The 11,189-nt window shown below is 49.7% G+C and overlaps 1 protein-coding gene across 4 annotated transcripts in view; it reads left to right on the top strand.

Moving 5' to 3' along the window:
- Window positions 1–56: 56 nt before the first annotated feature.
- Window positions 57–11,189, top strand: part of MGAT5B (alpha-1,6-mannosylglycoprotein 6-beta-N-acetylglucosaminyltransferase B) — a 54,768-nt gene continuing 43,635 nt past the window's right edge. The window contains exons 1-5 of one of the 4 annotated variants that reach the window (XM_042833384.1): window positions 57–148; window positions 345–467; window positions 1,518–1,719; window positions 2,037–2,182; window positions 5,253–7,256. In XM_042833384.1, coding sequence (XP_042689318.1) covers window positions 7,129–7,256 — 128 coding nt within the window. In that variant the 5' untranslated portion in view covers window positions 57–148; window positions 345–467; window positions 1,518–1,719; window positions 2,037–2,182; window positions 5,253–7,128. Of the gene's footprint in view, window positions 149–344; window positions 468–1,517; window positions 2,183–5,252; window positions 7,257–11,189 lie in introns of all 4 variants that reach the window. The other 3 variants (XM_042833383.1, XM_042833382.1, XM_042833387.1) reach the window with 3 other exon arrangements.

Genomic DNA, 11,189 nt, shown 5'->3' with positions numbered 1-11,189 from the left:
TCAGAATGTTTGGCGTAGCAGTCTGAAGAATGGCAGTGCTGGCAGCTGTCATCATTCCATCTCTTAATCTTCCTATCAGTGTTTACCAGCCCTGAGGATGGACCCCATTCATTTTACCTCCTTGGCTTTTGAACAGTTCCACATTAATGTGAGTTGGGAGCTTGGGTTCATTTCATTGGGATTTGGGGGGAGGGGGAGGGCTTCAGATGTGATTATGGAATCATGGTTTTGTTTTAATGTTAGGGATTTTATCTTTATAAGTGAAATTACATATTCATTTGCTTGAGTTTATTTGGAAAATCTTTTTTCTTTTCCTGCTCTTATCCTTTTATGTTATTATTGAGGTTTAATATCCGGACATATTGCATCCAAGTTCTTCAGACAAATGCTAAGAGGAAATGAAAACTGATATTCCTGACATTGAGTGCCAGAGATGCTGCTAGGAATTAGTCTTTCATGCATATCGTGTAAGCTGATCCACATTTCTGTCTTGTCACTTGGTTTTCCTTCTGATACAATAGGAATGTATGCAAAGAGAATTTCTGCAGCTTTAGCCCTTGTTTGTAACTAAGCAATGCGCTTTTATTTCTGTTGTGTTCATTTCATTTGGTGCAGTCTACGTAAGAACGTTGAGATAAGGAAGAGAAGCATTTATAGAAGGTTCTTTCTGAATGTGGTCTTCGTGATCTAATTTCTGCTGATACAGCTAAGTTAGGAGGGGGTGTTTGAGGGGAAGGAAATCATAACTTCTAAAGAGATCCCTATGGCAGTAAAGGCCCTCCTGTGGTGTCCTCATCCCTGCAGACAGCCAAGGGCAGGGATGGGCTGTGAGCACTGATGGAGCTGTGGGTGTCCCTGCTCAGGGCAGGGGTGGCACCAGATGGCCTTTAGGGTCCCTTCCAGCCCCAACCACCCTATGGTTCTATGATTGTGTGCCTGTTTAAATCGAGAAGCCTTCAGCTGGTGGTGTTCTGTGTTGTGGCCAATTCTGGAAAGAACTCTGTGGTGGAGTTTGCTATGAAACTTTGTTAAGTTTCATGGAAAATTAGTGCAGAAAACTATAAATTTGGGGCCTTGTGTCTGTTGACCCAATTGGGAAAATCTCACTTGCCTTAACTCCTGTAGTTAACTTCAGGAGCCTGGTTCCTTTGGCCAATGCTGCTGAGGTTTCCTGGGAGCTGGGCTGGGTGTGAGAAGCGTGCCACACACGGAGAGAGCTGCTGAGGATTTCTAGAGCAGTGTTTAGTTGTTTGCTGATGGCCAATAGCACAGAAAACATGGTGGAATAGAATGCTGGGCATGGAGTCACGAGGTGATGTCCTCCTCCAAGTGATCCTAATGACACGATGACATTGTGCAGAAGTCTAATGGTTGCAATTTCTCTTTAATTAGAGACGTCTTTGGGTTAGACTTGGTGGTACGTGAGTTGAGAATGAGCTCAGACACAATTATCTTAATGGTAACACTGATTTTGAGTGTACTGAGTGAAAGCAGGCTATTCTGTTTCTCCACTGCAGGTTCTTCAGACTCCTCTGTGGCTCCATGGCATGACAGCTGGGCAGCCTCTGTGTGCTGCTGTCAGACAGAGAGAATCTATTTGGTTGCTGACTGAAATATCCTTTATGTGTGCAATTAGAAAAGCACCTCTTAGGCCGGCTGTCAGCTCACACAGCCTTTGAGTCTTTGGATGAAAGGACATTCAGGAGTTTGTGCTTCAAAGTTGAGTCATGAAGGGGGGGGGAAAGTAGAAGGTTTGTGCCTTAAATGAAGCATCAATCATCCTGTCATCTTGAAGGGAAATAGCTATTCGTTAAGGTCACTTAGTGAAATTAGCTTCAATTAAGTAACTTTACTAAATGCAATGGTGACTGGTCATTGCTGGAACCACTCATCTTGCAGTAAAGCCTGACCTGCACAGTTTGTTATCATTATTAGTCTTCACTTAAAAAAAACCAACCAACAGAGTAATTGCTCAGATAACAGCTTGTTTTAGAGAACCTCCCAACCATACATCGTTCTTTGTTTCATGCTTGCAGAGATGTAACAGTGGTACAGGACGTTTGGTTCAGTGCTCCGGTGCTGAGTGATTGTAGAAGGCAAAGAAAATGATTCTTCTGTAGCAGTGCAGACAGTCCTCCAACTGAACCCGTGAATAGGCACGACTGTATGTTTTCCAATCAAAGTAAGTGTCTAATTGCTGGTTATTATTACTTTAAATGAAAAAGATACATTTTTACAAGTGGATGCTGGTTGGCCCTGTGGTCTGGAGATGAGGTGGTGTGCAATGATGTGACCCCAGCCTGGAGGTAGTGACAGTGTCAGCTGAGTGCTGAGCAGTCACAGTGACTTGCTGCTTGTTTCACACCTTCCCAGCAGCTGTGTGTGCCCACTGCTCTGTGTCTCACTCACTTGGGGCTGAGCACGGTGCTACAAGGGAGCAGGAGGTGAATGGCATCACAAGCTGCCAGGGCACCTCTGCCCTGCTTGAGCGGCGTGATGGATGGAGCACGGTGCAGGTGGAGGACAGCTGTGAAGGCTCAGCGTTTTCCCTTGCTGCTAATTTCTCTGTAACTCTGATCTAAAATCTGCAGGCTACGTTTATAAATTAACTTCATTCCCACTATGCATATTCCTGTAAAATACTTGTGCAGAATATAAATGACCGCTGTTCTGATGCACTTCTGCACTCGGTTGCCGCAGGGTGGGAACAAGCCGTGCATCAGATGCTGTAAGGTGCTTTCTCCCTGTGCACTGGTGGCCCAGCATGTACTTGTGCTGTAGTTGGGCTTCCTGGAGAAAACACAACACGAGTGAGACTTCAAACGTTGCAGTGCTCACATTCACATGCCGCCCTTACCTCAATGCGGAGCGAAATCGAGCTGCAATCACAGGCAGAGCTCAGTGACATTTATGTGTAATTATGATGATTATACTTTATAAGAGCCTAATTCTGCAAATTCTCAGATGTGTTGGCGAGGCACTGCCCTGTGCCAGTCGGTGGCAGAGGACAGGGCTGGGTGCCCCGCGGGTGCTCAGCAGTCGGTGTGTGGCTGCGCTGCTGTGATTTGATACATGCACAAAAAATGACTGCAGGGGAAGGAGAGGGCATAATGCACACTGAGCTTCATTTCATGCAGAAAGCGATTGGATTCAAAAGTTTGCTTGGCAATAAAAATAGTACTTATGTAGTATTTGCTACTGCAGTAAACAAACAGAGGGATGGGGACCTGAAGCCTGCAGCCCTGGGAGCATCATGCTCAAAGCATTTGTGGGTAACAAAATGAGGTGAGGGAGAGTCGTGTTGTGCTGTCATTGATGGAGGGGTTTGCTGGGCTTTAGGGGCCAGCAACTGAAGAGAGCACTGTGATGCTCGTGAGCACCTACTTACTCTGCAGGCTTAGGCTGCATTGGAGCACCCTATGTTCCAAGCAGCTGGAGTTGCAGTTTGATGGTCAATATTCTAATGGGAGGCTGTGTTCAGTAAGAATGATGGTGTTCTTGGGTCATCAATGAACTCTGAAATGAAGTTGTTTTGTCTCTGGTGGAATTAAAGACTTAAAATGTCAATAGTACTTAGATGTAGAGAGTGCTCAGTGCTTTCTACCACAAAGCATTGCTGTGAAATACTTGATTTTCTGCTGTCAATAAACCCCTTCCTAGAAAACTTCAACAAAGTAAAGTTATGTGCCCGTGGTAATGGCATCCCATGTGGAGCTGCTGCTGGAGTCATTGCTCCCAGCCTGTCTGGTGTGCACATCTCCAGTGCTGCCATCTCAGAGCTCATACTCAACCAACGTATTCCTCTCTGGGATGTGCAGTGCTTCCCTGAGTGCCCTGGGAGGTGCCTTTTTGTGCTCCTCGCTGCCAGCAACTGCCTTTCAATTCCATGCAGCTCAGCTCTTTGTCCAGCAGCCTGCCTTGTAAGTCAGGGTTACCTGCCAGCAGGTTCTTGAAATGTGTTTAAACAAAAAAGAAGTTTGGACTGGGAGCTGACAATGTTTCATTATTACTGATTGTTTTTTTTTGTCCTTCTCTGTAGCAACTTCTGTAGAGCTGAGGACTGGGCTGCAAGGCTCTGAGCAGTGAGGTGGGGGGTGTGTGTGCCACTGCCCTGCTGTGCCCCCCCAGGGCCACTTGGTAGCCATGTTTTCTGCCAGGATATTGCACTGCCAGGCCTGTATGGCTGCTGACCAGTGTTTGCCTCCCCCCTTATCTAGCAGCAAGACAATTCCAGCCTCTGTAATTAATGAGTCTCTCCTGCTGGGGCCGTGGGTGAAACATCAGCACAGGAAATTGGCCGGGCTAAGCGGTGGCTGTGTTGCATCCCAGCTCTGAGGCAGCATGCAGCCAGCTGAGATGAATTGCTGCTCGGATGCTGAGCCATTGATCATCCTCAGGTCTGCAGGCAGGCACACGAGCTGCCCCCAGTGCTGTCCTCCCTCGACGTGGGGCCTTGTTTTTGCAAATGCCCCACGTGCTGGTGGATGGATGAGAATAGGTTGTGGGTCCGCACCTCAGAGGGCAGCTCATGTGACAGCCCTGAGAGCAGAAAGGGCCTGGCACAGTGATGCTGTGTGCTGCTGTTGATTAAGAGGAAAGCCAATTTATGCGGCCTGTAGTGAAGCATGAGATTAAATATGCAGCAGGCTCTTGATTGTTTCAGATGTGGTGCTTTGAGCTGTTGAGAAAAGCCTTTCCTTGGGAGGATCCTGACGGTGTGGGCCTGAAAGATGGGCTCAGCTGTCACCCTGCAGCATCACTCGCTCCTACAGCATTACCTCGTGCCATACACAGGGGCAGAGGAGATGCAGTGCATGGAGCTCAGCTCTGTGCCTCCGTGCCCCAGCTCCTGAGGAGAGATGCTGGCCTTTCAGACAGCTTCCTAAAAATTCATGGGCACTAGAATAATCCCTGGCCTTACTGGGCTCTTTTTGGAGGTGCTGCATGTCCTGTGCTTTGGGACTCCCTCCTAGCTGCAGCTCCTTCTGTCCTGGGTGCCTCGCTTTTGCTTACATTTGCCCCTGTTGGCACATTAATGCATTTCAGACACTGTTGGATGGCTGCACCAATGAAATTCCATCAGTCCAAAGAGATGAAGTGGGCAAATCTGCTCGAGCTTCCTGTGGGGGAAAGGTGCTGAGTGCATTCAGGCAGGGGGTGGATTTATATCTATACATGCATTTTGCAGAAGCAGCTTTTCCCAGTGTTGCAGTTCATCTTGTTAATAAATCTCTTGTAACACCTCCCCGCAGCGGCCCTCCAGAAATCAGCTAACAAGGAGAAAGTCAAGATCAAAGATGAGCATCCTAATCCATTATCAGCACATGCCATCAGACTCTCCATCTGCTAGCAGCCCTGTGAGCTGGCAACGAGGAGCCTGCAGATGCTCAGCCACCGCCGTGCCTTCACCACTGTTCAGTTTGGGTTGGTGTCAGCTTGGATAAGTGGCCTTGTGCTCTAGAAAAAGCCACGCAGAGCCATGTTGTGCACTGGCACGTGGTGCCCAGGGAGGTGGTGCTGGAGTCACCATCCCAGAGGTGTCCAAGTGCTGTGATGAGTTCAAAGGCTGTAGGCAGTGCTGGTGGTAGGAGAACGGTTGGTCTGGATGATCATGGAGCTCTTTTCCAACCTTAACGATTCTATGAAAAGAAGAAAAGTAACAGCAGGTAAAGGATGGTTTAATTTAGCAGCTCATTTTGGCCAAGTAATTATTTCTTTAAAAGCCCTGGATTTGTTAAAAGTATCACAATTACGTTTTTTTTAAATTATGTCTACAGAATGAAGCGCTCGTTTAATTAGTAAACATTTGGCATGCCTTTAAATAGGCTTTTAATTACATTAAAGGGACACTGTCAAGGTGTCTTTCATCATTTTTAATAGACCTGCAGTTTTATCCCCCCCCTCCTTGCGTTTGGGTGCCACACATTGGTCTCCAGACAAAAAAAAAACAAGAAGTGATTTTAAAGAAGGCACTGTGTCCTTAAAAGACATTGAAAAAGACTCATTTTTTTTCTGCTTGGAGGAGCCCTGTTCCTGTGGAGCAGCCCTACGTGTAGCTGTGGGGCTGGGACAGGAGGCTGCTCAGGTTTCCCAGTGTGTGGGCAGCATCCTTGCAGCCCTTAATCAAAGGTGCTTTCTAAACAGGCTGCTGTAGCATTCAGGTGTTGCTCTGTGTCCTGCAGAAGCCCAAGGATCGCCTGCCAGCCCTTGGGGCTCGGTGGCTGTGTGCAGAGGTGACAGTCCCAGCTGGGCATCACGTCCTGGCTGAGAAAGGTGCTCTGCTCCTAAGCGCTGCTCATCACCCTTCATGCTCGGTGGCAGCTCTCAGCTGGGGGAACTCATACCCAGAAGGGTCGTGCCCTGTGCTGAAGCAACAGCTTTCCCCCCATAAATCACCTCAACTCCCCCCTGCTGGAGCAGATGCTGCTCCTACAGCCTTACGGCTCGCAGCTGTCGCAGACAGCAGCTCTCCTAATAAATCACCAGTGCAGTGCTAACTGATAGTGATGCAAGCTCCCGGAGGAAGCCTGGTGCTGAGTTCCCAAGCTGATGCTTGCCTTTGCATCCCCAACCTGCATCACGTGATGCTGCCCTATCCTTTAGGGCTAAGCCTGATGAATGCCAGCCCACGAGGGGTATTGCTCGTTCCCTGCCCGGAGCTGGTGGGCTCACTGTGCCTGTGTGGTTGGTGAGTGATAAACGAGGCACTGAGCAGCACAACAAAGCATGGCTCAGCCTGTGTGTCTCCATTGCCCCGCTGCGCATCACTGGAGCTCGAGTTTCTGGCCTCTGTTCTTGGCAAGGCTCTGTAATTAAAACATATGCAATAACCAGAGGCACAGATAGCCTGGCCTGGGTGAGCCTTTCCTGGCATGCCTCCAAAGGTAAAGAAATAAAAACTCAGACCGGAGTGTGGCAGCGGGGAGGCAGTGCTGGTGGCCCTCCTGGGGTGTGGGGTGACCCCATGGGTTGCAAGGTCCAGTGTCCTTGCCTGTACACCTGCTCTGCTGGCCAGCAGCACATATCCTCCTTCTGCACAGCCTGAGCACCTTCCCAATTATTCCTTTCATTCCTCTTTATCCCCAGCATCCCCAGTGATCTCCCGGGAGGAGCGCTGCGCATGGAGTGATGGAGGAGCCATCTCCATCCTTGGATCAGGAAGCCATACTGCTCCTCTTCCCCCATCTTGCAAAGGGAGCCATGCCACCTCCTTCCAGCTCCAGTTTTCAGGGATACAGGGATGGAGACTGCAGCAGGTGAGGGTGCATTCTCTGCTGCCCCAAAATCAGAATGTGGTGCTGGGAAGTTGCATGGTGCAGAGGGACTCTTGTCCTCTTGCTCTGCTTGGCATCACTGTGCTGGGCAGAGGGGATGGTGCTGCAGGAGCCATGCCATATGTGGCTCCCTGCATGTGGCCGTGCAGCCTGGTTTTGTAGGGTCAGACACCCCAGGAGCGTTGCCATTCCACTGCTGCTCCATGCTGCATGGAGGCGAGGTCCCTGAAGTGCAACCTGCACCCTTTGTGCCCCCACTCTTACAGATCCAGATCTTTCTGGAAAGGAGTTGTGAACAAGCAGGATCACGGCTTTGCAAGGCTTCCATAAAGTATGAATGCATAATAACATTTGCATAAATAATTCAAGATAGTCAGCACGGGGGATCTTTCCTCGGCAATTTCACGTGGGCTCCTGCAGCTCGGTTGTCTCCGTGCTGGGTGTGAGTATCTCCCTGCATTTAGAACAGGCAAATCCTTGGCGTGCTGCATCTCCTGCTCCTCCTCAGCCTGCAAATCGCTCTCCCTCCCGCCTTGCTGCTCCTTCCCCAAGCTCCCAGCGCTATTAGCACCTCTAATTAGAGCTGCTTATTGATGTACTGCTGTTTGCCTAAGCGTGGCTGATGAAGGCAAAAAAGCCCAGAGCTGAAGTGAATCTGGGGATTGCTAGGAGAGGGGATTGGTGGCACCATATTCTAAAAGAGGATTGGGGGTCACCTGTCTTCCTTCTACAACACCTGGGAACCTGATTGGAGTCCTGATAGTCCTGCAGAAACCGAGACCTGAGCATGCTGGTTCTCCCAGGGCTTCTCTGCAGTGCCCAGTATGGGACCAGGGGCATTTTCCCCAGGCCAGTTGCCCATTTCTTGGGCATTTCTGGGAATATTCATTGGATTGTCCTCTCTGATCCAGCACAGCAGCAACAGGGTGTCTGGGAAGAAGTCCTGACACCATACTTCTTCCTCCAGGTGCCACCAACAGTTGCTTTTGTGTAGGTCCCTGCATATTTGTGTCCAGAGAGTGCTGATGGTTGGATTAGATGACCTTGAGGTCTTTTCTGCTCATTAATGATTCTGTGCACCTCCGTTCAGGAGCAGGAGTTGAGCACTGAGTTGTGGGCATGGGGCTGATCCCTATTGTGTCACTCGTGGGTTATGACCTTGGGGTGCCATTACCTCTGCAAAGCCACCAGAGCAGTGCTGACAGTTCCTTGGTGTGCTGAAGGGTAGGGATGGATGTTGTGCCACGAGGACGCGTGCTGCATCCCACTGACACGTAGGGATGTCCCTCCTGATTTCTCCTTACTTTGGCTCTTGAGGCTTTCCCCAGCCCATGCATGGTGATGGCAGCCGTGGCAAGATGGCACCGCTGGGCTTGGAGGGAATGGAGACCCCAGAAAGTGCTGTTGAGAGCATGATGGAGCCCCATGGAGCACAGCATCCCCAGCATTGCCTTCTCCCTGGGACAAGGCAGAGGGTGACGTGCTTCAGGAGAAGCATTCCCTCCCCCTCACCATCAGGTTTTATTAATTCCCCACGCGGTGAAGTCTCTATTAATAATGGTTGCAGGATCTGGCTGGTAAGCTGGGTAATGAGATTCTCTACCTGCTGTTCCTGCGCTGCTGTGATTATGTTCGGAGGGCCAAATTCTATGTGGATTAATTAAAATGAAAACAAAAGTGAAAAAGAGGAGTTTGCCTGAATTATTTACCAGTATCGAGGAGACAAAGCAGTAATTGCAAGAGCCTCGTTGCAGGTGTTGGGGCCGAATCGAGGGCTGGCTGCTGCTCCTGTTGGGTGTTCATCAATCCTCGTGGATGCTGCGGGAGCTGCTGCATCAGTTCCTTCCTGCCCAGCCTTCAGGAGCCCCTGTTGGCTTCAAAGGGGTTGGGACTGCTTTTCACTGGGACACTGCGTTGCCTGTAGGCTCTGTGACGCCGTACCTGCTGACCCCAGTGCTGACACCTGCAGCAGCTCAATGCCATCGGCTTGTCTGTAGGAAATGAGCAGCGGAAAGAAAGCAAAATGAAAGGAAATGGTCCAAAAAATTCCACTTAATCATATACACTGTGATCAATACTGATTTATCTCCATATTAACGTCCTGCCGAAGAGAAAGAAGCAGAGCTGCCCGTTGGAGTTAATCTTTAAAGCCCATAAAGATTTAGGGCAGTGTAATCGCTCCCAGATTTGATACTTTATGGCCGTTCACGCTTCCAGTTTTTAACCCTACATCCTGTGTAACAGGAGGAGGACTCAACATGAGGAGCAAAGCAGCACAAAGCCCTTCTGCATGGCATGGCCAAGCACAGAGAGCAGAGCAATGGGGCAGATCGTTGTGAGCTTTGGTGGTCAGCAGCAAGGCAAAGCTGCTTGGAGCTCCCAGTTTCACGTTGTCTGGTGCATTTCTTTCTCTGAGTTTTCTATTCATCTGAATTGTATTTTATTTTTTTCCCTTGGGTCTCTACTAATAGGAATTGCTTTGTTGTTAAACTCAATTTCACTCTTGACTGGATTGAAATATGCTTATTTCCCTTCTAAAATCATCATCACAAAAATCTAGAATGATCTCTACTCGTTTTACGTGAGAAGGGAACATTCTTCTTCATGCAGGTTTTGGTATCTGAGGGTTTATATGTTTGTTTTCATCACTGTGTGATGCCAGCCCGTATCTTGGGGTTCCTCACTGCTGCTTCATGATCCAGACTGGTCAGCGGATGATTTGCTGGGTGATTCTGGATGCCCTTTGGTGGGGATGGAGCTCCCCATTGCTCTGAATGGCCATTTCTCTGCACAGCCCCTGGGGTGCAGGAGGGCTCAGGGCTGTGGGGTTTTGCAGGGGGAAATGCAGCAGGAGTGCAGGGTGTGCTGCAGTGAGGGCATCCAGCGGCCCCAGCACAAACTGGGCTCTTCTGCCTCTTGCTTCTAAAACGGGAGAGCAGAGAGCCCTGCTTGGAGCCTGGTCCTGCTGGGGCTTCATTAGGAGTGAGAAATCAGGGTGTGGGATGGTTTGTGAGATGGGGAATGGAGATATGTGGCTCTGACTTGTGGGCTAAGACTCAACCAAGCTCACCCAAAGGAGGATGCCTTCATCCCCTGGGGATGGGGCTCAGCGTCTTCCCCCCCTTCATGCACTTCTTGCTGGGGTCTGCCCAGAGCTACCATTGCTGTGAGGTGTCCCTGCTGGCTGTCTCAGGGGGAACGTGGCTCCAGCAGTGCTCTGCAGAGATGTGGGAGCACATTGAAGCTCCACTGCACACCTCCCTCTCTAATTTGTAATTGCTGCTTTTGTTTCCTCTGGGCATCTTCCTTTGCAGCAGAGCAGTCAGGAAGTGACTGCTGGTGGGGACCTTCCTTTCACCTTTTGTTTTTATTTTTTCCCTTGGTTAAGCCAAAGTCAGCGCTGTTTGTCAGTAACACCATAAGAAAAATACACTAATTCCCTTCTCCAAGAGGAATAAGAGAAATTCAGCTTCTCTTCCGCTCTCAAAGCACGTAATCCTGTGGGGATCTAAGGAGCGATCCTCTGCTCTGTTTTCCTGAGCTCTGAGTGCATTAGCAGCTAATGGAAAGGAAGGACTGTGCTGATGGGCTGGCAAGGGTGGGAGCATTCCAAATTCCCAATGCAGAGCTGTGCTGAGGTTACCTCGAGCTGATGGGAGCTGTGGGATGCTGTGCTTTGTGCTGACCAGGCTGTGTCCCCACTTGGGTGCTGGGTTCTGTTGGCAGAATCCCTTCCTGACTCTCGTTCTTTCAGCAGCTTTGGGACCTGGGCGCGCAGTGGGGCCTCAGGCTTCCCAGGAGCTGTGTTTTCTCCATCCTCAGCCTTCCCTCAGGACAGAGGCACAGTGCAGTAATTGAGGCTGAGCCAGCGAGGGAGTGGAGTTGTTAGAGACCAATGAGGAGGGCCCTTATCCC

This window comes from Centrocercus urophasianus, unplaced genomic scaffold (genome assembly GCF_019232065.1).
Source record: "Centrocercus urophasianus isolate 14NV4802_14NV808 unplaced genomic scaffold, USGS_Curo_1.0 seq_41, whole genome shotgun sequence".
Classification (NCBI taxonomy): Eukaryota; Metazoa; Chordata; class Aves; order Galliformes; family Phasianidae; genus Centrocercus; species Centrocercus urophasianus.
This window is presented reverse-complemented; position numbering and strand designations above follow the sequence as displayed.